The 23,470-nt window shown below is 37.3% G+C and overlaps 1 protein-coding gene across 2 annotated transcripts in view; it reads left to right on the top strand.

Moving 5' to 3' along the window:
• BZW2 (basic leucine zipper and W2 domains 2) overlaps window positions 1–23,470 on the top strand; it is a 51,060-nt gene that overhangs the window by 2,808 nt on the left and 24,782 nt on the right. For both annotated transcript variants that reach the window (XM_031455001.2, XM_031454998.2), the window contains exons 2-3: window positions 13,751–13,815; window positions 20,867–21,043. In XM_031455001.2, the coding sequence (XP_031310861.1) occupies window positions 13,758–13,815; window positions 20,867–21,043 (235 nt within the window). In that variant the 5' untranslated portion in view covers window positions 13,751–13,757. The remainder of the gene's footprint in view (window positions 1–13,750; window positions 13,816–20,866; window positions 21,044–23,470) is intronic.

The following is a 23,470-nucleotide window of genomic DNA, read 5'->3' as shown; positions in this document are numbered from 1 at the left end:
ATGGATTCATTCCTAAGTAGCCTGCTTCCCTCTCATCACCCCATCCAGCTTGTTCAAGACACCACCAGTTCAATAAACACTGAGCGCCCATCATCCGGATACCTAAGGGTGAGACTTACTTTGTAAAGACGGGACTGATTCACTGAAAACATGTCAATGGCTGTCCACCAGCCACAGAATAGAGACTCTGGTCTGGCCTAGAAGGCTCCAGCTTCTGGTCCCAGTGTTTCCGGTGTTTCCAGTCAGCCAGCTCCTCCCACACACTCTGCTTTAAGGTCACCACACGGCTGGTTCCCTAACATGCCAGTAATTTCCAACCCTTGGTTCCTGCTTTTCTCTTCCTGGAATGACCTCCCTTCCCTCTTTACTGAATCTTTCTCTCCTTCCCAGATCTGATGAACTGCCCAACTGTCGAGATACCCATGTTACCTCTTCTCTCTAGCTTTCCTGATTCCCCCCTCCCACCCCATCCAGGGAGGAAAATACAGAGTAAACGCATTTATTCATGTCCCTCAGCAAGGATGATAAGAAAAACCCTTCCTCAGGAGTTGCTGGTACAATTGCTAACATCCTCTCATTTTCTCCTATCTTCTTATGTGCTCTGGTCCCCACCCACTACATCCCTCAATTTACAGCTTTGCTTCTTCATCCAGATCCCCATGAAAATATCCTAAAGCAGTTGCCCTTTACATGACATTCTAGTTTAGTTGTGATTAATCGACTTGATCCCCTCTCTTTCTAGATTGTAAATTAATAAGGACTAATTTACCTTTGCTTCTCAAGGTTGTAACTCAGTGTCTCACATCTAATGCAGGCGCAGTACATGCTGAGTTGAGTTCAGTTTGATCTCTAAGTTATTTTAGGTGGATTTGTTTCCCTTCTTGACTAATCCTTCCTGGCAATGGGAGGTGATGTGGCACTAAGCACACACAACCATAACCAAGGGCAGAAGGTCTTTAAATGTTTTCAGTCTCAAGCTGCCTGACATTCTGATGAATACTATCAACCAAAAAAAAAACTGTTCACATGCACATGTTTTGCAAACCATTCCTTGATTCCCCCATTAAAGCCCCCGACCTTCAGCTCGCTGCTTGAAGAGAATGCTCTTTACTTTTTATTGCAGGGGAACAGCTAATTTTTGAGTGTTGTATCTTTGAGGGTAATGTTTTTCCTTGACATTTGACTTTCTTAGGTACATTTCTTTACTGAGCAGATATTTGATGAGATTAAGGAATTTTATTTTTAGTTCTGAAAATAGTATTGTTATATTTTTAAAAGATCCCTTTTAGAGATATATACTGAAATATTTATAGAGGGAATGATATGACATCTAAGATTTGTTTCAGTATAACTTTGTGACATTGGGGATCAGGGCCTGAGTAAGACTATTAATGAGATAAAGTTGACTGTGTTATTAATGATTAAAGCCCGGCAATGAGTACGTTGACTTCATTAGACCGTTCTCTCTGCTTTTGGGTATATTTGAAATTTTCTATAATGAAACTTTTTTTTAAAAAAGTTTGAAAATATTATAGCCCGTAAGAAATTGTTGTTCTGCTTTAAACAACAACAAAAACATAAGAAAGCAGTATGAGTACAAATGCTCTCTCTCTGTACTTGGAGTTTAGCTAATGCAATTATCCATTTAATTGTCAAAAGAGTTACACTGAAATCTACAGAGGACTGTTTTGTGAACAGTCCATTTCCAAAAACTGTTCACATCACATTTTAACTTCTTCACAGAACTAAAAGGTAGGTGGCATATCTCAGTGCTTGTGTCATAGGCTAATGAATATCATACTGGCAGCCAGTCTTCATCTTTTTTGAAAACTGACAAAGTAATTTGCAGACAAGTCTGAACAAATATATTTAATTTAACTGAGAAAATCAAGATACAAATGAAGTGGAGATACTAATTTTCTTCTATGCCTCATAAACAAAGTCAGGAGGCATTTCCAAAAAAGGAGGACTTTGGTACTGTTATGAGCAGTAGCCGCAGAGTTAGGATAAGTATCTCCATGCAGGAGACCTGCAAGGTCCTCCTTGTGCCTGCAAGGTCCTCCCCTGGTGTTTGCTTAACTAAACGCGTATTTTGATATCGACTTTCTGGATTCTTGAAACCTTGTAACTTGTATTTCTTGATGTTTGAGTTTCTTTTATTATGTTTTGGACTTATTAATGTTAATGTTTCCAGATGCCACCATGGAATTGTTAAAATATCATTTATGTCATGTCTTCCCAGACTTTGTTGAAAGAGTTTTCAAAGAATATTTAATTAGGCTTCAAAGCCAAGTCTTCACGATATCTAAGGACAGTGTAGCCAATCCAGGTAATGTTGAAGGACACATTAGCATATATCCAACTTCAAATCATATATTTATCTTAGCTCTGTCACTGTGGAATTTCAAACACTAGGCTGGTGCTGCTTATCTCTGAGTATAATAAAACTGTTCCAGTAATTAAAAATAGAAAGCTATTTCTGCATCAGAAGGGAAAAGGTAGCATTCGCCTTCCCAATAAATGCGTTTAAGCTAGAAAATGGGTGTATTTATCTCTGGTTATTTGGTTATCTATTGTGGGACTGTGTTAGAAAGACCCAGCGGACAAAGCAGCCTTGAAAACTACATTCATCAGCCTCTGAGTAAAATCTCTTCCTGGTCTCTTGATTGTGGAGTAAAGCAGTTCCATTAAGTAGCCTCTTCTGGCCTGGTAGGAAATGATTATGGATGGGCCCTGGGAGACAGCCAAGCGCAGCTATAGCCCTGAGAGTACGAGTGGGAAAACCAAGGCTCCAGCCTCTGCAATGAGATGCCTTTCCCAAGGCAATCCCTCTTGCTTTCACTTTCTCCATATATAAAACAGGGATGCTAACCAAACTTACAGGGTGACTTTGAGGATCTTGGAGGATACCCTGTGAACTTTAAAATGTTATATTAGAAACTAATTGTTTTCTTTACAGCCAATTCTACCTGTTTTTACAGTCTAGAAATATACGAAAAGCACAATCAGAGGCCTAGTTCATAAATCATTTTAAAGTAAGATTGTATAGACAGCAGTATTTGCCCGCAGCCCCATCTTCCTACATTTTGGAAGAGAATTATTTTTAAAGACAGGCTTCCATAAAAGATACAATTCCAATAATTATATTTCAGGATTAACATTTTTTTTTTATTAATAAGATAGATCTTGGTGTGATTCATTTTCAGTGAGTCACAAAGGATAAGACATGATCTTTGTCCTCAAGAGGCTTACACTGTCCTCCTGGAGACCGGCCAGTCCCTGAAACAATAGGACTAAAGTAACCATCTTAAAGCCCTTCCCTGTCAGCCCCTGCTTTAGACCCCTTTGAGAACTTCCCTTTGCCTGTTCAGGTGGCTGTCTGGCTCTTGCATTCTTTTAGCTCTGTTCAAATTAGAGCTTTGTGTTTGTTGTTACTCCTGTCCCCACCCGCCCTGCTTCCTGCTCCTAGAATGCCCTCCTCCACCCATTTGCGCAGATCACATTTTACTCAAATCCTTCTTAGCTCAGCCCCTCCTCCACACCGCCTTCTCCAGGCCCCAGTCAGAGCAGTATAGTCACCCCTGTAGATTCCAGAATGGGTGGAGCTCAGTGGGAGGACTGGAGAAAGTGAGATATTGAACAGAGCCTGGAAGAACTGGTGAATTTGGGCAGGCGAGCCAGAAAATGGAGAACCTATCAGGGAGAACAACTCCCAAGAAAACAACTCCATAAAATATTGTAACATAAACACAAAATAAATATTGGCTATAATTTTATGGCCAACCCTGCTAGAACCAGAAATTATTTCATTCAAAGGCATATTTTCTTCAATATGTTAACTTTTTAAAATCATAGAAGTGGGAGATTTTATTTTAAAGCACACTTGGATTGTTTTTGCTCTCCAGTAATTTATAAAATGGGACATCACATGTTTTAGACTAGATTAAAAATTATAAACCAGTATCTTTGGAATTAGTGGCAGCAGGAAAGTTAATAATGGACATGAAAAGAAATAGTGGAAGAGAAGATCATATACTTACTAGGATATTTTGCCCTTGAATATAAAGTGATTTGAAATCATCCAGAATAGCTAGGATATAAATAGCAAAAACATCTAAAAAATAAAATGAGTAGGATATTCTTTGTGAAGTGTATTTTGCAAGTAAAATGTGTCTGTATATCTGATCTATGGAACCTGTTTTTATCTATACAGTGCCTTAAAGGAATTTTAGGACTTCTTATTCTCTCAGTTTGACTTTTTTCCCAGTTGGACTGTTCAGATTTTTTTTTTTTCCTACTTTTATTGATGAATGGAATAAAGGCATTGTTGAAACAGTTAAACCTGAGAGGTGCAACTCAGGGATTTAGTAATGGGTTTGATGTGAATCATTTTAATGCAAGATTGTGGTTGTCATTAGGAGTTTCCACAGCACTTTTCCTTTATATCTATTAGGGAAAAAACATGATGATTTAGAATAATTAAATAATTTCTAAATTTTTTAAAAATAAAAAATCTACCAATAATCAGCAATATACCCAAGAATACTTTTCATTTTTAGCTCACTCTGATCTTTATACTGGGGCCATAGGTCTCTTCAGCAAGTATCTTTTGGGCAGTTAAATGCCAGCTGGAATGATTTGGCATGTGTTGAATGAAGAGTGCCAAAAAATATTCTGATATATATCAACTTTGAAAATAAAAGGTTTAGGTAACTCCCGGAATGAACCATTCTTTCGTCAAATGCACAATGCTTTCATTATTCTTTCTTGATTTTTTTAATTTCATATATATCATTTGGTGGTTTTTGTTTTATTATATTTAATTCTCTTAACTATGGAAATAATCTATTAGCAAAACAATGATAGCTTAAATCCATGAAAATGTAGAAATATGTTTTCTCTTTTCATAGTTCAACTTATTTTTATGTTACATGAGTACTTTTAAAAAAAATCATTGTTAGAAATACTGTTATTTTGAGGACTTCTAAGTAAATCTCAAGAAAGCCACTGAGCACAGGTGAGTAATAATAAGGAGTATTAACTTAGCACCATGGAGGATATTTCGTACACCGCTGTGGGGCGAGCAGTTGTATAATGTTGTACTGTCGTCGTCTTTTTTGCATTTTCACACAAAGGACTTTAATGCTTTTTGTATTAACCTCCACGGCTTCCTGGATTTGTGATCATTTCTAAGAAAAAGAAAGAACGTGGCATATGTTTTTCTCAGTATACGAGGCAATAGGATGGGTTTATTATAAACAGGAAGGAGAACCCCAAGCTGATGGTACAGAGGAAACTGCTGGCCTGAGAAAGGGATGTCACACTGGTGTTGAGGAGTGTGAAGCTGGCGTTTACGTTGGGATTGAGCCTCTGTGGGAAACAATTTGACGACTGGCTTCTGGAGCACCAGAAACCATGGAGCCATAAATTTCCTACTGTTTATATGTCCCTAAGAGGCAGGATTTCTGTGAAATCTTCTCACTAAAGACAAATTTTTTTTCCTTAATAGAACTCCATAGAGAACTATTTGGCATTTTGGGGGTAACATGTGCTAATTCAGTTTGTCCAAGAGCTGCACTAGATGCAAAATTAATATTTATGCTTCACTCTATCTAACTCTAAGCCATAAAATCTATGAGGCAGATAATGAAAAAGTGGCCTTCAAGAATCACATAAATAATTACCCTACAACTGTGGCTGGCTCTTTAGAAAAGTACACTGAATGGAGACAGTGGCTGAGCTTCTGACCCTGACTGTTCCGTGTTTGTAAGGTCCCGGCTTTTCTGCTGTATCACTAGGGTTAGAATGGAATGCATGACCTCAGGCGAGTGATGTGACATCTGAGAGCCTTATCAGAGTGTGAGATGAGGGTCTGGGGGTAGTTCCTTGGTTTTCAAAGTGTTGCATGCCTCAGGGATATCAATTATAAGTTAAAATTTAAAAAAAAAAACCCACACATTTAATTATTAAAGCAATAAATACAGTTGCAGCTCAAATTTATTACCTGACGTACTGTAATACACTGGAGACCATGAATTCTTGTTAACTCATACGGCTGGATTTTTCTGTGCAGTGCTTGGGTCACACTTCCATCTGCTGGAAAGTGAGTACCATGCATCTTGTCTGACTGGTCCCCACAAATCCCTGTTGACTAGTACTAGATGTATGTTTGGCAAATTAATAAAAATGAGTGATTCTTTAAATGTTTAAGTCTTTTTAAAAAGTAGACTTGAGAATTTGTAATTCTCTGCTAGTCTTCCTCTCTCTCTCTCGCCCCCTCTCACCTGTGCAATCCACTGCTATAAAAGTGTACCAAGGAATACAGTCTCATATCATCAGTGTGCTGTGTCCCATTAAACTGGGCTGGGCTTGGACATTTCTGTCCAGTTCATGCTCTCCTCATTGTGAAATAGGCCTGTGTATGGTACGTAACTTTGTGAGTATGTGCAACCCTTCAAATAAAGCTTCATCTGCTGGACAGGCTTGGGCAGGTCCCCTCTTGGGAGGATGAGGGCAGGAGTGGCTTGGGTGAGAGAACTCATAAGTGAGGAAACATTTGGACTCCTGCCCACCATCACCTCGGAACTTCCTGAAGGTCCATTAGCATGTTTTTTTAAGCAATTGCTCCAAAGCAAAATTCTCCCACTGGTTACCAATCTAGGGTGTTATTTTTTTCCAGAAGATTCTGTGTCCTTCTCCTCCTTGATTAAAATGCTGAGAAGAGAGGAACAGACTTCAATCCCCCTTGCCATAATAACTTATCTTCTTCTAAATTCCCATGTGTACTTAATAGTCATGAACACTCCCATCAGTTTTGGATTTGACACACAATTAGCTTTAATCAACTGAACTTGCTCTCTGGCATTTGACACCCCTCCCTGCTGATTTTTTTTAACATAATTATTTTAGAGCAGTTTTAGTTTCACAGCAAAATTAAGAGAAGTGTCCAGAGATTTCCCATACACTCTCTACCCTCATACATAGATAGCCTCTCCCATTGTCATCAGCCCCCACCAGAGCTACTGGGTGATAAATTTTTTTTTTCCTCTAAAATTATATTATTGTTTGTCAAACAGAAACAAGTCATTCAAGGAAACATCTGCCTGGTTGCTGCCCTGATATGTTTAGACCTGTGTGCACAATTGCAATTCTTGAGAGCAAAGCCCATCTCTGACTTTGCTTACCTTTACTTCCTCTTTAGTGCAGGGTTTTCCAACCTTTACGCTATTGGAATTTTGGACCAGCTAACCCTTTGTTGTAGGGGCTCTCTTCCAGCATTGTAGATAGTTCAGCAGCATCCCTGGCCTCTACCTGCTAAATGCCAGTAGCTGCCCCCTCTTCCCTGAATGACATTTAGAAACATCTCCAGACATTGCCAGATGTCCCTTGGGGAACAAAATTAACCCTGGAGTGAGACCTCTGCCGTAGTACAATGTCTGACTCGTAACGAGCACCCCCCAAATACTCGATAAATTAATAAATACATTTGAACCACAGCTAGATACTGAATCCTTGACTATTTCTCTGTTTTAAGAAATGATGATTTCTTCTAAATTCCCAAAATTTAAAACTTGAAATGTTGTAAATATGCAGTTATCGCCATCCTGTTGTCCTGTAGACAAAAATTCTACGAGTCTTAGCTTATCTAGAACAGAGATTTTAAGACATTAAAATGTCCAAAATATTTGAAGGATGAGTCTTCTGAAAGTAAAAGTATGCCACAATGTGTGTAAGTGAATGTGGGTTTCTGTTTTCTGAAGCGTTGGGACATGAGAGTGATGTCAGCAAAATCAGACCCTCTGGGAAGCTGGGTGAGCCTGGTCAGTGTCAGAGAGGGAAGGATCGGGGGAGATTCCATCTGGGGAAAGCCGAAGAGAAGGAAATGTGCTTGCCCTAGGGACTTCTTAGAGATTACACTCAGTAGATGGCTTGAAGTGATAAGTAGAGTGAAAGTAGGAGTTAATTTATGCCTCTTGAAAGTTTTTGAAAATAACTTCATTGAGATGAAATAAGTGACATATAATTAATTGTCTTAATTCATTTCAATGAAGTGGTTGTACATTGATACTTAAAGTGTAATTTCTGGTATATTTCTATTTTTAATTGAAAGGGAAGCAAAAATCAGTATTCAGAAAGATTAAGTATTCAGATAGATTATTCAGAAAGATTAATTATTCAGATAAATTAAGAAGTGAAACAATTTTGTAAATTTTATAATGAAATTTTATCATGATGCCTTTATGTCTTAAGGAAGATTTAGGTGATCAAAGTTAACTCTAAGTGCACTTTTTTTCACAATATACTTCCTTTGGGCTTTGCTCATTCTTTCCTTATAAGGTAGTTGCTTAGCACAATTTAAGTTTCCACCATTAATGACCCTGGCTGGGAACTATAGTTGTAAAAGTTTGAGGAGAGAACTATTATTAAATTTTGTGCTTTTTAAAGAGAGTTTTTTTATTCTTTTATATCATTAATTATAAGAATGAAAGGGATGTGAATGTAACAGTGATATTTTTGTATTAAAGAAATATTTGAATTAGAAACATTTTTCTTTTATAGGTAGGCTATTTGTTATTTTATATTTTTAATGTCTTTTTTTTTTCAATTATTATAAATACTAAAGCTTACATAGAATTTGCTAGGAGATATAATGAAGCTTGTAGATGCTGGGTGATCTGGATTCCAGAGAGGCTGGTACTGAATCATGATAAGGACACTGAACAAGCTAGTGTTATTCTGAACAACAGAATTGTATAGTGTTATTATAGGTATAAATTTAGCTTATTGCTTAGAGTGTTCATAATTTAAACTTTCAGAGAGCAATTTGATTGTTTTGTTTTTCTTTCGAGAGAATGATGCTACAATGTTATCAACCCAGATGATTCCTGGATATGACTTTTTTGTACGGGATTTTATGATATTTGGTCTTGCAGTTTTAGCTTTAATAGAAAGGAGAATAGCTTATAATTATGGGCAGTTTTTAGTTCTTTTTGTGGTAAATTATTTCACCCATTTGGAATATAGAATAAAAGGTAATTCTTGAAACTTGTCCCTAAACACAGAGTACATCCTTCCTGAGAATGTTGTGGTGAAATGGCTCCATTATATTTTGAGTTTTGTGTGCTGGTGTTATTGTATCTTAATGACGCACTTTATACTTGGGGGTAACATTGTTGCCGTATAATTTTTATCATCTTAGAATTAGAAGTCTTCTTCCCTATGGTGTGTTGGGTCACAAGGAATGCTTTCCAACTGGGTTGCCCAACATGATAGCCACCGGTATGTTGGGTATTTCAATTTTAATTAATGAAAATTAAATGAAATTAGGCATTTAGTTCCTCAGTCACACTAGCTACACTCCAAGCGCCCAATAGCCACATATGTCTAGTAGCTAGGTTAGATGGTACAGATACAAACATTTCCACCATCACAGGCAGTTCTGTTAGATACACCTGTCTAGAATGGGTGTTGGCAAACTCCAACTTGGGGGTCCATTCTGACCCACCATTTGTTTTGTAAATAAAGTTTTATTGGAATACAGCCATGGCCACTTATTTACATATTGTCTATGGCTGCTTTCAGGCTATAACAGCAGAAATGAGGAGTTGGAGCAGAAACTGTGTGGCTCACTGAGTCTGAAATACTTTCTTTCTGTCTGCTTGTAGAAAAAGATTATGACCCCAGTTCAGAGTATACATACTCATAATGTTGAGGTTGTTTGGCTAGCATAGTTATTATGTGCATGGCATTAATTAGTAGTATAAAATGCCTTCTATAAGACTACTTATCATCCTGTCAACAGTCATCCCCCAGGAGGAGCAACTAGAAGGTAAGTGCTTCTCTGATAGATCAGACACTTTACAAAATGGAGAGAATTAAAGACCAGTACTAGGCAAGACAGCATGCAGGTGTCAGTCTACTCAAGGTAGGCAGGGCAAGGGGCAGAATCAGCACACAGTGGCTGTGAGACCCTTCTGTGCTGCTGGCCCATCGTCACACTGGGGCCCAGAGTCAGGCTGGCAGTAAGGGATGGAATGTGAAAAGGGCATGAGGGAAGTTAGAAGATTAATAAAGTGAAGTGGGGTGAAATGTACATAACACGTTAGATCTAAAAAGCTTTCAGTTAAACCTTTCCATTCAGACTTAAATATAAATTGATTCAAACACATTTATTTCATTCATAGAACACTTGGTTTCTAATTGATTGGATCATTTTAGTATCTTTATGGTCTTCTTTCATCTCATAAAATAGCCAAGAAGTTTAGTCTCCTAGATGACATGTGAAATACTTAAATCATTTTGTCTTACCATTTTACATACTATTTTATTTTTAATACTGTTTTGAACTAAGGAGCTTTTCCATTTTGGTGGGACAGGAGCTTATTTTGTCTGTGAGTGTTTGGGTTATAGTTTTTTGAATGGAAGCCACAACATCATGATGTTTACTTAGTTGGTTTCAACTTGTAAATTGTAATGCAATGTGGTAAAAGTAAGCCTTTGGCACTGGCCTCATAGGACTGTCTTTGTTACTCTTTCTTCGCTCCTTTCCCAGGTTTAAGCCAGCACAGTTTCTTATTCAAAGTGCCCTTGCTCTTCTTCGGCCAGGGCTCCAGTGAGTGCCTTATAAAGGCTGACCCTCACTGGAGCAGATTATAATGTAGCACCCAGAGCTAAATTTAGAGGGAAGCCAAGCCTCTGCTCTAAATAGTAACAGCTAAACGGTAGAGACTTTTGGTGCACAGAATATCTTCATTTAGTCTTTCAATACCAGTAGGTGAGTCTCTGTGTTTGTTTGTTTGTTTTTATTTTTGGTGTTGTGTACATCAACATCTTTGCATACTTTTTTCATGTTCACCTGTTCTTATGTTATTTTCCACATCAAATATGTTGAGGTTGTGTAAAATAAGCCCACATAACTGGGCTATGAAGAAATAAACTTTTGGGTTTAGGTCTGAAGAAAGTATAAACAGAGCTAAGAATTGTTTTTTTAATTAAGGTATAGTCAGTTTACAATGTGTCAATTTCTGGTGTACAGCATAATGTTTCAGTCATACATATATATACATATATTCGTTTTCATATTCTTTTTCATAATAAGTTACTGTAAGATTGAATATAGTTCCCTGTGCTATACAGTATAAACTTGTTTATCTATTTTATATATAATAGTATCTGCAAATCTTGAACTCCCAATTTATCCCTTCCCACCCCCTTCCCCCCAACGTAAGTTTGTTTCTGTTTTTGTTTTGTTAATAAGTTCATATGTATTTTTTTTTAAGATTCCACTTATAAGTGATATTTTTAAATAAAATAATTCTCTCATAGGTAAGCTGTGTTTGGGGGTAATTCTCCATTGGCAGGAAAATAGAAACAAAGTGTAAAGGTAGAGTTAATGAGGGAATTCTATGTGTTTATATTCTAGACCCTAAAATAAGTCTTTTAGAGAGGGCTCACACTTTAAAAATATTTTTTAATTCTAAAATGAAAAATCTTTGGCAGAGGGTAACTCCTGCCTTGCGTGTGTGCTTCCCAGAGAAGTTCCAGGCTACTCGGGCTCTAGTTTTGGTTTTGTATCTCCGTACGAGACCCATAATCTTTAACAGGTATTTTTCTTTGCTAACACAAGACGATGCGCATGTGTATTCGTTTAGTTGTGCCCCAATGAAATGTTTGCTGATCTAGAGTGAATCTGTTGAGGATGCCAACGGTGAAAATTCTGAATGAAAGAGTTTTACAGTGGGTATAAATAATGCATTAGAAACTCTATTTCCAACATCTGTCAAATGAAATGAGATTTCATGAAGTTTATTACATTTGTAGCTATTTGAGTATGTAGCTGCTGCCCCATACACACGCTGCAGTCTGTCACCTCTCAGCCTCGGTCTGGGTGTGTCCTGTTGTGTACCTATCACATCGTGCTCTAAATGTTTGGTATTCTTCTGCTGGGCTCTGCTTCTCGAGGGCACAGAATCTGGCTTAGTCATCATTATATCTCAAAGCACAATATAGTTAGTTCACTTTCCTTTGTAGGATTGATAAAAATTCTCTCTACTTAAACCATAAAATAAATTACTTTTTGGCTTTGTTACTTTATTTTTAATGAGCTTCACTTTAAAAATTGTGATTAAAGTTTTCAGTGATAAACAGATTGCTTTCCATATGAAGATAGAGGTTTCTCCTCTCATGGGGTGGGAAGGAAGTTTTTTGGCACTTACACTGAATAATAATTTTTTCATATTCTTAAGGATTTCTCTTAAATTTTGAGATATAATTCAGTAGTTTACTGGACTATTGCAAGTTTTCTTAATTGTTTAATGGGGTAATTAATGGAGAAAATCTAGACGTTTCAAATCAGTTTTAAAAATCTTTGAAAGGTCATAATTTGCTTGACATTATCTTAATTGTTCTGTCTTCATAATTTAGGCAATCTAGACATACTTTCAGATTAGAATATTTATGCTGACAAGGCTATTCTCAATTTGTAAAAGGTCTTGTAGAGCAGATTTTTCACTTTTTTAAAGAGATAATTGATGATATTTTAAAGCATATATGAAATCCAGTAGAAGAATTTAAAATACCCAAACTCTCATCCTCTGATGTAAACAACTGAGAAACCCACTAACAATTTCTTATCTTTCTGAAGTGTTTCTTACCTGGAAAAGCAAATGTTAATATGTACCCCTTTTTAACCGAAAAAATTATGCTTTACACTCCTTCATTCAACTTGCTTTTTTCCGTTAACAGTATGCCTTGAACATTTTTGCTTATCAGTGCAGCAGTTTATTTGACAATTATTTTTTAAAGGCTTATTCTCTACTCAGTATTGTTCTAGGTGCTAAAGATAAAGTATTGAGTAAAACCTACCAAATCCTTACCCACATGGGGGTTACACTCTTATGGGGGGAATAGACTGTGGCAAACAGATAATAATAAAATTCAGGTGCTGCTAAGGACTATGGAGAGAAATACAGCTGGATAAGGGGAGAGGGAGAGAGAGAGAGAGAAAAAGAGGGAGGGAGAGAGGTGCAGCCTCATTAGTCAGGATGATCAGGAAAGGCCTCTGAAAAGGAGGCATTTGAGTGAGTGCAGAGAGTAAAGCCACATGAATGGCTTAGGAAAGAGCCTTCCCAGAAGAACTTAGCATTCTTGGAAATAACATGAGGGCAGTGTGGTTGGGGCAGTAAGTGACGGGAAGAGAGGTAGATGTGTGTAGGAAACATAATCAGAGAGGAAGCCAGGGCCAGAAATGTAGTACATTTGTATCTAATTTATTTTGTAAAGCTTCGTAGTTCCATTTGATGGCTTATTATAACTTACTGAACCAGAGATGGTTTTATGGGTGTTCAACTTTCATTTTTTTTTATGCATCCGACAATGTTGCAACTAAATTCTTTTATACACACGCATATATTTGCATACTTGTGTGGGTATCGCTGTAGAATAGGGATTGCTGAACCACAGGTTATGCACATGTAAATGTTTATAGATGTTCACCAAATGCTTCCCAAAAGTATTGCGTGGAGTTTATCCTCTATACCAAAGTTTATGTCTGTGGTTAGTTATTTTTCTTGTGTCTTTTTTCAACACTTGATATTATTAAACTTTAAGCGTTTTGCTAGTTCAGTAGTTAAAATACTTTCATTTTTTAAAGTATATTCAGTATGGGTGAGGCTGAACATATGCTTATTACTATATATGTTTATATGAGTTATTTATTTGAATTGGATAATCTTTTTTTCTTTGTTTTCAGAAATTTTATGAATAAGCATCAGAAGCCAGTGCTAACAGGCCAGCGGTTCAAAACTCGGAAAAGGGGTAGGTTGTGCCGTGTGTTTGTGTGTGTGTGGCGGGGATGAGGGTGCACGTTTAAAGTTCTAACCATAATATAAGACTAGAGAATGTCAACTTTAACAACACTGTAGCCAAGTTATTTTATTAGCAAAAGCAAGTTTATTCAGGAATAGCCCAGAGGAATTGCAATTCAGGATATGCAAACTATGGGGGACCGTGGGCAAATCAGAGAAGGAGAAGGGGAAGTCGCTATTATAGGGAAAAGGGGCAGATGAGGGGATCTGTAATAACCCAAGAGTACTTGGAGGAGGCTGGGGGTCCAAAGTAGGTAGGCTTGTCATTGGTTGGGCTGGTACAGTCTCTGATGGGCTGATAGGCTAGGCTCTGATAGGCTAGGGTGGTTGGGTGTAGAGAAGTTTTCTTCTTCCTACTGGGCAGTGAAGCAGGCATTGCCTTTATGTTGGAGACACAAGAGATGTAGGCTCTTCCAGTTTAGAGCAATTGATGATGCATGGCAGAGTGTGAGAGCTCCTCTTACAGGCCTCTCCCGACTGCAATTTTAGCTGAGGTTTCTTAATCCCACAGAAAAGGATTAGAATTATCCTTGTTTCCGCCTAACGTCACTAATTCCTGTCTCTGAGCTCTGGCTGTAAAGTCTGAAGTTCTGCATTCAAGCCTCAAAACTGCCGGTTTCTTAGGTGTTTGATTTTGGACAAGTCATTCAATTGGTCTGAGCTTTGTGTCTTTGTCTACAAAATGAAGAGCATTGTATCTGTTCAGTTTACCTGACTCTCGTGTGAGGCTGTAAAGGCAACTGATAAATTTTACAGTTTTTGACATAGCGTCTGCATTTGGTTTTTGCTTTGTGTTTTTAAGAAAATGTTCATAGCCAAGACAGTAAAACTAAGAGAAGAATAAATTAGGGAAAGAGGTATTGAAGAGTTTTAACCTTTTTAGAATTTAGGAAGTCAAATTAAATTTACCACCATAAATATCTTTAAGACTCAGGATATTTTCAAGTGTCTTTTGTTGTGGGGAGAGTAGTGGTATACCCAGTGTGATGATAGGGGTACAATTTCTATATGTGCGGGTGACTTCTTTTTATGTTATGTTCATCCTACCGTCCTTTCTGTGTAAAGAATTTTAATTTTTTAAAATATTTAATCAGTTTTGCATAACTAAGTAGAAATCCTCTTGGATTCAAGAATAGTTGAGCCAAAACTTGACAGGGATGCTTTTTAAAACAGGAAACAGTGTGAAATTTTTATGTTGACCAACACTGAGGAGAGTGGCTGAACAACATTTAAGGAAGAATCCAGTGTAAAGATAAAGGATGATTAAATGTCTTTCTGAAGGCCTCATTGCTGATTATGAAGCGTAATGCCCTGTAGTGGTCATGGAATGCTCAATTGTTGAAGTGATAAGCCAAGTCATATGCGTTTGGCATCTCCAGCATTGAGGCGGTGCCTGCAACTGACTTTTTCTTGCAATGCCCTTAAGTGGTGAGAATGGTCGTGTAGAAAGAAAAGAACTCTCAATACAATAGATCATTTGTATTAGAAAAGATAGCAAGTGTCACTAGGTAAGCAGTAAGGCTAAATTTAACTATAAATGCTGCCTGCCACAAAGCCTTACATTCCCACTAAAAAATGAAAATTAAAAATGATTTTAAAAACCAAAGCAATGGTTGTTTTGTGCAGTATTTCTGTCTTCTGCTATTCTTTTTAAACAATTTTTTTTGCATCTTTGACATCCTCATAAGCTAAATATAACCTGAACCACCTCCTTATATTTAGTCCTTTTATAAACTGTGCCCGTCACTACAGTTCCCTGCTGAAATCTGGAAGTAGATATCAATACAAGGTGTTCCAACCAGCGTGTATTCTTTGTCTCATTGTTTAAAGCCGTCTGGAAAAAATAAATGACGTGGATGATTGCAAAAGGACTGAATCAGAAACCTAATTAGAGTGAAGGTATTGTTGCTCCTAGTAATGTGATAACATTTAATGTATGACTGACGGTGAGGTGAAGAAAGGTTTGCCCCCGCCTGCCGGCCAAGGGGACGTGTTAATCTCAGACCTGGATCTCCAGCTTAGTCATCTTTATTAGTGTGACGCTGATTCACGGTAGCTGAGCTCAAGAGCCAGGAGCTGGTCCAAGGATGTATTGCACAACCACAGACACGATTCAACGAGTAAACTGGCCCTTGCGGTCAGTCTTTAGTTTGGAACTGGAAAGGTTTCCTCTGATGCTGAACTGGTTTGCCTCTCATTCATTAGGTGGGCAAGATTGTGCCTGCGTCTTATGGCTATGGGAGGACTCAAAGGGAGCTGCCCAGAAATATGTTACATATCATTTGTCAGTTGATCTAGATTTATATAACTCAGGTCTGTAGAGGATTAGAGCAGCATTTGAGCCATTTTGTGCCAAACTGCTGACTGGGGGAAAAAAAATGGAGTCAACCTGGGTTGTTTTGCTTTTCATAGTAGTGAATTGCTTCCTGACAATTTGTTATGCTTCGGTTTTTCTTTTACTCTTATATTGGGGCTGACTGCAGATATATGGTTGGCAGTTTTGTAGGGCTGAGAAAAAAAGCCTGCTGAGGACACTTCAAGGTCATTTAGATAGGCTGTCTTCTGAAGATCTGTCTGCAGTTTGAAACTATTTCCTATCAAAGCTAATGCGCTTCTGTGCCAAGTTAGTATTAAAATCTATTTCTTCTTGCTTAACATCAAAATTGAACATTATGGTAGGACACATAGTACAGAACTTCATTCAGAATCTTTTATCCTTTATGAAATATGCACATCTTATTTATGATATTTTCTCCAAAGAAGTTGTGTTTTCTAATCTGACTTGTTGGTATCTGAAAGGATGAATCCTTCTCCCCTGAGCTATGGTTATGCTTAGCTAAATGGAATATTTAATAATTGGACTGGCCTCTCTGTAAATTTTGTAGAAAAATTGGATTAAAAATAGTGAAAAAAGAAGAGAGGAAAAAAATGACCAAACTGCATTCAGAGTGACCATGTACTCAGGTTTCTTCCTGAGACTTTAGATCTGTATTGGTGATTTCAAATCACTCCTAGATTTATAATTAGTAGTCTTCATAACTAATCAAGTAAATCTTTGAATGTTGAAATATACACGTAAATCTCTGTGCATAGTTAGAAAACCCCTGATAGTTCTTATTCACTTGCTGCGCCTTAGTGACCTTCAGAACGAGATGTAGGTTATGTGAATGATCATTTAATTAAAATTAACAGGTTGAACAAATGCTGTATTAACCAGTTACCATACTTCTTAAAGAAAGAAATCTACAGGCATACCTGAGTGTCAGAAATAGGCCTGTTTCTTTATGTCAGTGCAAGAGTGATTATGACTAACTCCAGTGTCATACTTGTGATTCCCCAACACAGAATAAATTTGAGACCCTAATTGTGCACTTGCCACTTCAAGGGAGGTTTGACCTGGCAAATGGAAACTCAAGAAAGTAAAGGCATATTTTTGTTAGGATTTTCTTAGTATTTCTGCCACATTGTCCTCAGATAAAATACAAATCATATATACTGTTTGTTGTTTCAGATGAAAAAGAACCTTTGGGTAAAATAGTATCTTATTTTCCCAAACCTCCATTAATGTTCTTGCCATTTTCCTGTACAGGAATTATGTATTCCTCTAGATGGACACTTATCTTAGCAGGTGGGAGCTTTGTTTTTCAGCCTGCAAAAGAATTAGTAAACTTCGCCAACCAACATGACTTTTTCAGATTCCCAAGCTATGCATGGTCATTTTGACCTAATGCGTTATTACTCACTGTTGAAATATCTCTGGCTATGATATGCTATCTTCCTCCTTTTACTCTTCTTCTTTCTTAGCAAATCTTTATGGATTTGCTACTATTTTTTTTTTCTTTTGGAAAACTATAACTGGAGGATGAAGGCCTTTTTACAAACGAAAGTTTTTCAGTTGTCTCTTACATCCAAAACAAAGCCCTCTGTGTGAATTGGTAATTTAGTCTGGATTTTCCCTTATTTACCAACTCATATTTTCCAGTGCCTTGAATTTATAATTTTCAAATCACCAGAGTCTTTTTTTTTTACCACCTGTGTCATCATCCAAGCACGTTGGGGCGCCATTGTGGAATGGCCTCAGTAAATTTTGGAAGCTGGTCACAAGGCTTAATAAACAGCTTGTGGTCTTTTTACTTCTCATGTTTTCATATTAAAGGAAAGGGAATTTTTTCTCAAGGTGGGAGGAGAGTTTCCCTTTGGCTAGACCCTGAGTAGGGAAGGAGACTTCCTCTGTTTGCCAGTGAGTTTGTCCCACGGGGCACAGTTACCCACTCCTCCCTCGCCTGGGAATCTCTTCCTCTAGAGTTCCCATTCTCTTCCTCACCCTCCACACAACAAGACCCGAATTATGTTTTTCCCGCAGTCAACATTTGCATGTTCTTGGCTGCGTAATGTTTTGCTTTTGGCATCAAAAGGACTTTTATCTCTGGTTCGTAGCAAATAGGGTTCAAGTTCATTTCCATCTGTCTTCGTGGTGTCTTCTGCTGCATGACTCTGACTGGTACTGGGGATGCCAGTCTCCTCTGGTTCTGAGGCTGTGACGTTAACCCCTTGCAACCCATCCCTCCTAGGACCACCATGAATAGGCAATCTGTACAAATCAGATAGGTGCTGTCTGGTTTTTAAATATCATTTTTAATTGTATTCAAGTTATGCACGCACATGGTTTAAACAGTCAAACAGTTCTGCAAGACATGTTATAACAAGAGCAAGTCTCTTCCCCAACAGAACTCTTTCTACTCTTTAACTGCTTCTTTCGGCATTTGCATCCGTGTCGCCAAATAACATTCCTATATGGCTATTTCTGGATTTTCCTGCTGGAGGTATTGTACATGCACTTCCTGCCGTGGACGATGAGAATGAGGCTCTCCATCGCCCCACCACCTGCAAACCTCTTACCCTTCTCTGTCCTTTCATTATATCACAGTTTTAGCAAGACCCCTATTTAGGGTTTGTATTGTTATGATTTTGCACATACTGTTCACAGCTGAACTGTTTATTTGATTTTTTTTTCCTAAACACCATTTTATCTGTGGATTTAATGTTTGATTTTTTTTTTTTTTTTGGATTAGTTTTCTGTACCTTAAAACTAGTCTGCCCTAACCTTTCCCTTTGTTAGGTGAATCTCTGAATACAAACACATTAGGAATTCTAACAGTGATATTATATTGAGGACTTCTGACCATATATCGAGTATCATACCATAGCCTTGTATTAAAATACCTTCTCCCAGTAGGTTTGTTCTCTGGGCCAGCTGTACAGCTGTTAACTTGAAATGCTTGAAATGCTCGAAATGCTCCTTCACTGCGATCTGAAGGCTACTGTTGTCTGTCTGTCTCTTAGATTTTTTTTTTTTCCTGTTTTTCCTGGGACCTCATGACTTAGTAAGTTCACAAAATCATGAGTTATTCTCTCATTTTGATGGAGTGTCTGTTTCAATCACTTTTGAAAGGAGTATATGAGAAACGTAACTTTTGAGGCCTTGAGAGTCTCAAACAATATGTTTATTCTGCTCTTATGTTGAATCAGTCGTTTGACTGAACACTGGAATTCTAGATTGAAAATTGTTTTCCCTCGGAATTCTGAAGTAATATCTTGTAGCTTCTGGTATTTCTGTTGAGCAATTCAGTGTCCTTCTGTTTCCTGAGGGTTTATATGTGATTTGGTTTTTTGCGCCTGAAACTTCAGATGGTTGCTTTATTCCCCGCGCTCTGGGATTTCACAATGTGAAGGCCCCTTGTTGTTCATCCACTTTCAGCCCTTGTGCTGGATCCTCAGACAGTCCTTTGCTGGGAAGCTCACGTCTTTTATTTCTGTAAAATTTTCTTGAAATTTTAAAGTCATTTCCTTCCCTTTTTAAAATTTTCTTTTTATTACACTTTTGTAGGCATCTGACTGGTCTGCCCTTTTTCTTCTCTTTTTGCTCCTATTTTATAGGTCTTTGACTTCTTTCCTAGTTTCTCAGCTTTCTTTTTCGAATCTTCTATGGAGTTTTTAAGTTTTTCTGTCACATTTTTCATTTCTAGGAACTCCTTGTTTCTATAGCATTCTCTCCTGCTGCTCTTTCTTTTTTGCAGTTGCAATACTTACCTCTCTTATACCACTTCTCTAAAGATATTTATGATAGTTGTTTTTTTTTTGTTTGTTTTGGGTTCATCGTTTGTCCTTCTCTCCTCACATCCTGATTCATTTTCCTTAACGGGTGAAAAAGGTAAAGAGCTTTGAACTGAATCTTAGATTCTTTCCCCTTAATCTAGTCATTTTTCTTATGCTTCATCTGACCTCTAGTGGGTCATCTTCACTTTTTTTTTCAACAGTATATGATTTTAACTTTATTCATGATCTGGGTATACTGTATTGCATATTTGAAAGTTGCTAAGAAAGATTTTAAAAGCTCTCATCACAAGAAAAAAATTATAAATATGTGTCATGGTAGACGTCGACTACACTTACTGTGGTGACCATTTTGCAATACAGACAAATATTGAATCATTATGTTGTATACTTAAACTAATATAATGTTATATGTTAATTGTATCTCAAAAAACTTAAAAAGAGATGTCCCTCTTTATTCCTCCCTCCCCATCTTTATTTTGTTCATTTATATATTCTCCCTTCTTTTTGATTCTCCTTGGATCATTTCCTCTTATATCACTGGTGAAACAAAATTTTAAGTTTTGACATTATACTTTATTTTTTTCTCAGATGGTTAGGGTTAGTAGATTACAATGGCCTACCTGTAAGTGACACAAATGACTAGTCATTGATCTTTTATGTATTAGACAGAGTGAACATATTTTTGTGGCCCTTTTAAACAGATATGAATTGCTTGCATAAATATTTAAACCAGGGGTTTCAGAACATAGAAATCTAGTAGGAAATTTCCCTTCAACTCTTAAATGATCACACTATCGAAGAACAGTGAACAAAGGAAATGTATGTTTGCATTTGGGAATGTGGCGTATAAGTAAAGGAATAATTGTGTAATTTATTTATTTTAGATGAAAAAGAGAAATTCGAACCCACAGTCTTCAGGGATACACTTGTCCAGGGGCTTAATGAAGCTGGTGATGACCTTGAAGCTGTAGCCAAGTTTCTGGACTCAACAGGCTCAAGATTAGATTATCGTCGCTATGCAGACACGCTCTTCGACATCCTGGTGGCCGGCAGTATGCTTGGTAAACCATGTGTTAGAGCATCTTCTCGTCATATATGGACTTTCTGGTTCTGTTGAAATATTTCTTTATGAGATAGAATTTTTATAAGCCTACATTTATTATGAGAGTTGATTAAAAAAAATAGAAATAGGAGTCTCTACAACTTTTACCTAGGTTACAGTTTGGAATGGCATTAATGTGGCTGTGAAATGATTGTTGGTTAAGAGAGGCATAGAATTGAGGACTTTGGTTGACATACAGCACAGTTGGCCACTTGGTTTTAGCTAAAAGCCAACTTTCCCGCATGTCCCTGATCTTTAAATGTTTCTGGAGTGGACACAATAGAAGGTGTAATTTCTGCAGTAAAGTATAACTTTGTGTCTGTCACCTAGATCCTTCCAGTATATTTAATTAAACCCCAATTGTCATAGAACCTTTCTTTTGAACTCCACTTTTTTTTTTTTTTTTTTGATGCAGGGAGATGTAACTGTGTCAACCAATTTAGAAAGAACCCCCAGCATTTTGTTAAATGACATTTCATCCATAAATAATAAAATGTCTAAGAAATATTTTTAAATCTAGTTTTTAAAATAAAATCTTTGTAATTGTGAGTATGAACCTAAAAGGATCAAAGGTAGAAGTTTGGAAATTATTAACAATAAGTAAAAAGCAAAATAAAAACTGCTTTGTAACTAAGTTATAGAGCAGGGACATCAGGGAAGAAGGCTTCAGAATATGAATTAAATGGCATGGTATGTTGATCTAAATGTTTATTAGGTGTTCTAACCACCCATCTTTCTTCTCATAGTTATTCTTAGAACTTAAGTTTTCATAACTAGTTCCTGTGGTACCCTTAAATCACTAGAAGTGGTAGATCCTCTAGGCCAGTGATTTTCAACTGCCTGGGGGACATTTGCAAGTGTGTGGAAGAGTTCTGATTGCTACAAGACTTGGGAGTGGAGGCCAGGTATGCCACCTACTTTGCTATGCAAGAAACATTCAGGACAATGAAAAATTGCCCTGCCCAATGCGCTATCAGAGCCTTTCATTGAGAAACAGGGCTTAAGCCAGCCTACTTTAAGATGCTGTTTCTGTTCTTCCATTCTGGGGTGCAGCCACTCTTTGATTTGTCCCTCTGAGCTCTTAATGTCTTCGTTGGTACATGACCTCATTTATTTCCAGGTCCCCTTTTGATCTGTACTGTTGATTTTCACTATGTAGCAAGTTAACTTTGTTGTTACTGTTTATGAAAACCTCACATTATCACTGTAGATAATTCAGGTCCAAGTATAAAAGCTATTTGTAGTGTGTTCAAATCTCAATACCCAGAGATAACCATTTTAATGTTTTGGTTAATTCTTTTCTAGAATAGAAATGTCTTTACCTAAATACATAAACTTTTGAGAATGGGATGATTCTATACAAACATGATACTCTCCGTGCTGTTTTGTATTTACTCAGCAGTAAGTTGGTGCCTTTCAGGCTGGTGAGTGTTACCTTAGATGATTCCCAAAAGAATTAAAACCATAATGAATAGTGAAGTTGAACATTTCTGTGATTATTGGCTTTTTTTTAATTTCATTAATTATAGTATACTTTTATTAATGCACTGGTGAGCTCTATGCTAGAATAGTCGTCAGTGAGTTTTGGTTCTTGCCAAACTCCTATGTGACTTTTATTAGTTAATCCAGTGCACCCTCTTCAGTTTTTAGTGCCTCCCTGGCAGCACTGTCGGCCCTGCTGTTATTCTCGAAATGTTTTACTTTCTTGCCTTACGTGAGAGCGTTTGGACTCCCTCCTACCTCTCTAGATGCCACTTGTTACCTGACTCCTAGGTTTCCATTCTTATCCGCCCACATGTATTGTAAGTTATTGGTACACTTTGCATTGATGATCTCAAGTCTTCATTTACCATCCCTCTGATGACGATCACCAAATTTATATCTGTAGCCTTGATTTCACTCCTACACGCCACGTACATCCACAACAGGGTTGGGCAGAACGTTTGGTATAACTTATGAGCACAGGCACTACAACCCCAGATGTCTACCGAGGCCAGACCTATGCTGTTATAAATAAAGTGAGCCAAATGCGTTCTTTTTATATAAACACTGTTTACTTACGGAGTATGTAAGAATTTTCCTCACACCCACAACAATATCTACCTTCTCCCACTGTTCTTGAAACAGCAGCCATCTTGGTTTTCAGTTGTGCCCTTTGAAGAGTAGACAGAAGTACTATTTTACTTTTCTTTTACTTCTAAGGAAAAGAACAGGATCGCCAAAAATTTTAGAAATGACAGTTAATACTTGGGCCCAATATCAAGGAACAAAATTTTAAATGTGAGCTGTAAGTAATATTATTAATGTGTAACAAATGTTTTGTTTTGTGAAAGAATGCAATTTTTAAATCTTACCTCAAGAGAAAAGACTGTAATTTCAAAATCAG

This window comes from Camelus dromedarius, chromosome 7 (assembly GCF_036321535.1).
Source record: "Camelus dromedarius isolate mCamDro1 chromosome 7, mCamDro1.pat, whole genome shotgun sequence".
NCBI classification, from domain to species: domain Eukaryota; kingdom Metazoa; phylum Chordata; class Mammalia; order Artiodactyla; family Camelidae; genus Camelus; species Camelus dromedarius.
Note: the sequence above shows the minus strand (reverse complement) of the source record. Positions and strands in the feature narration are given on the sequence as shown.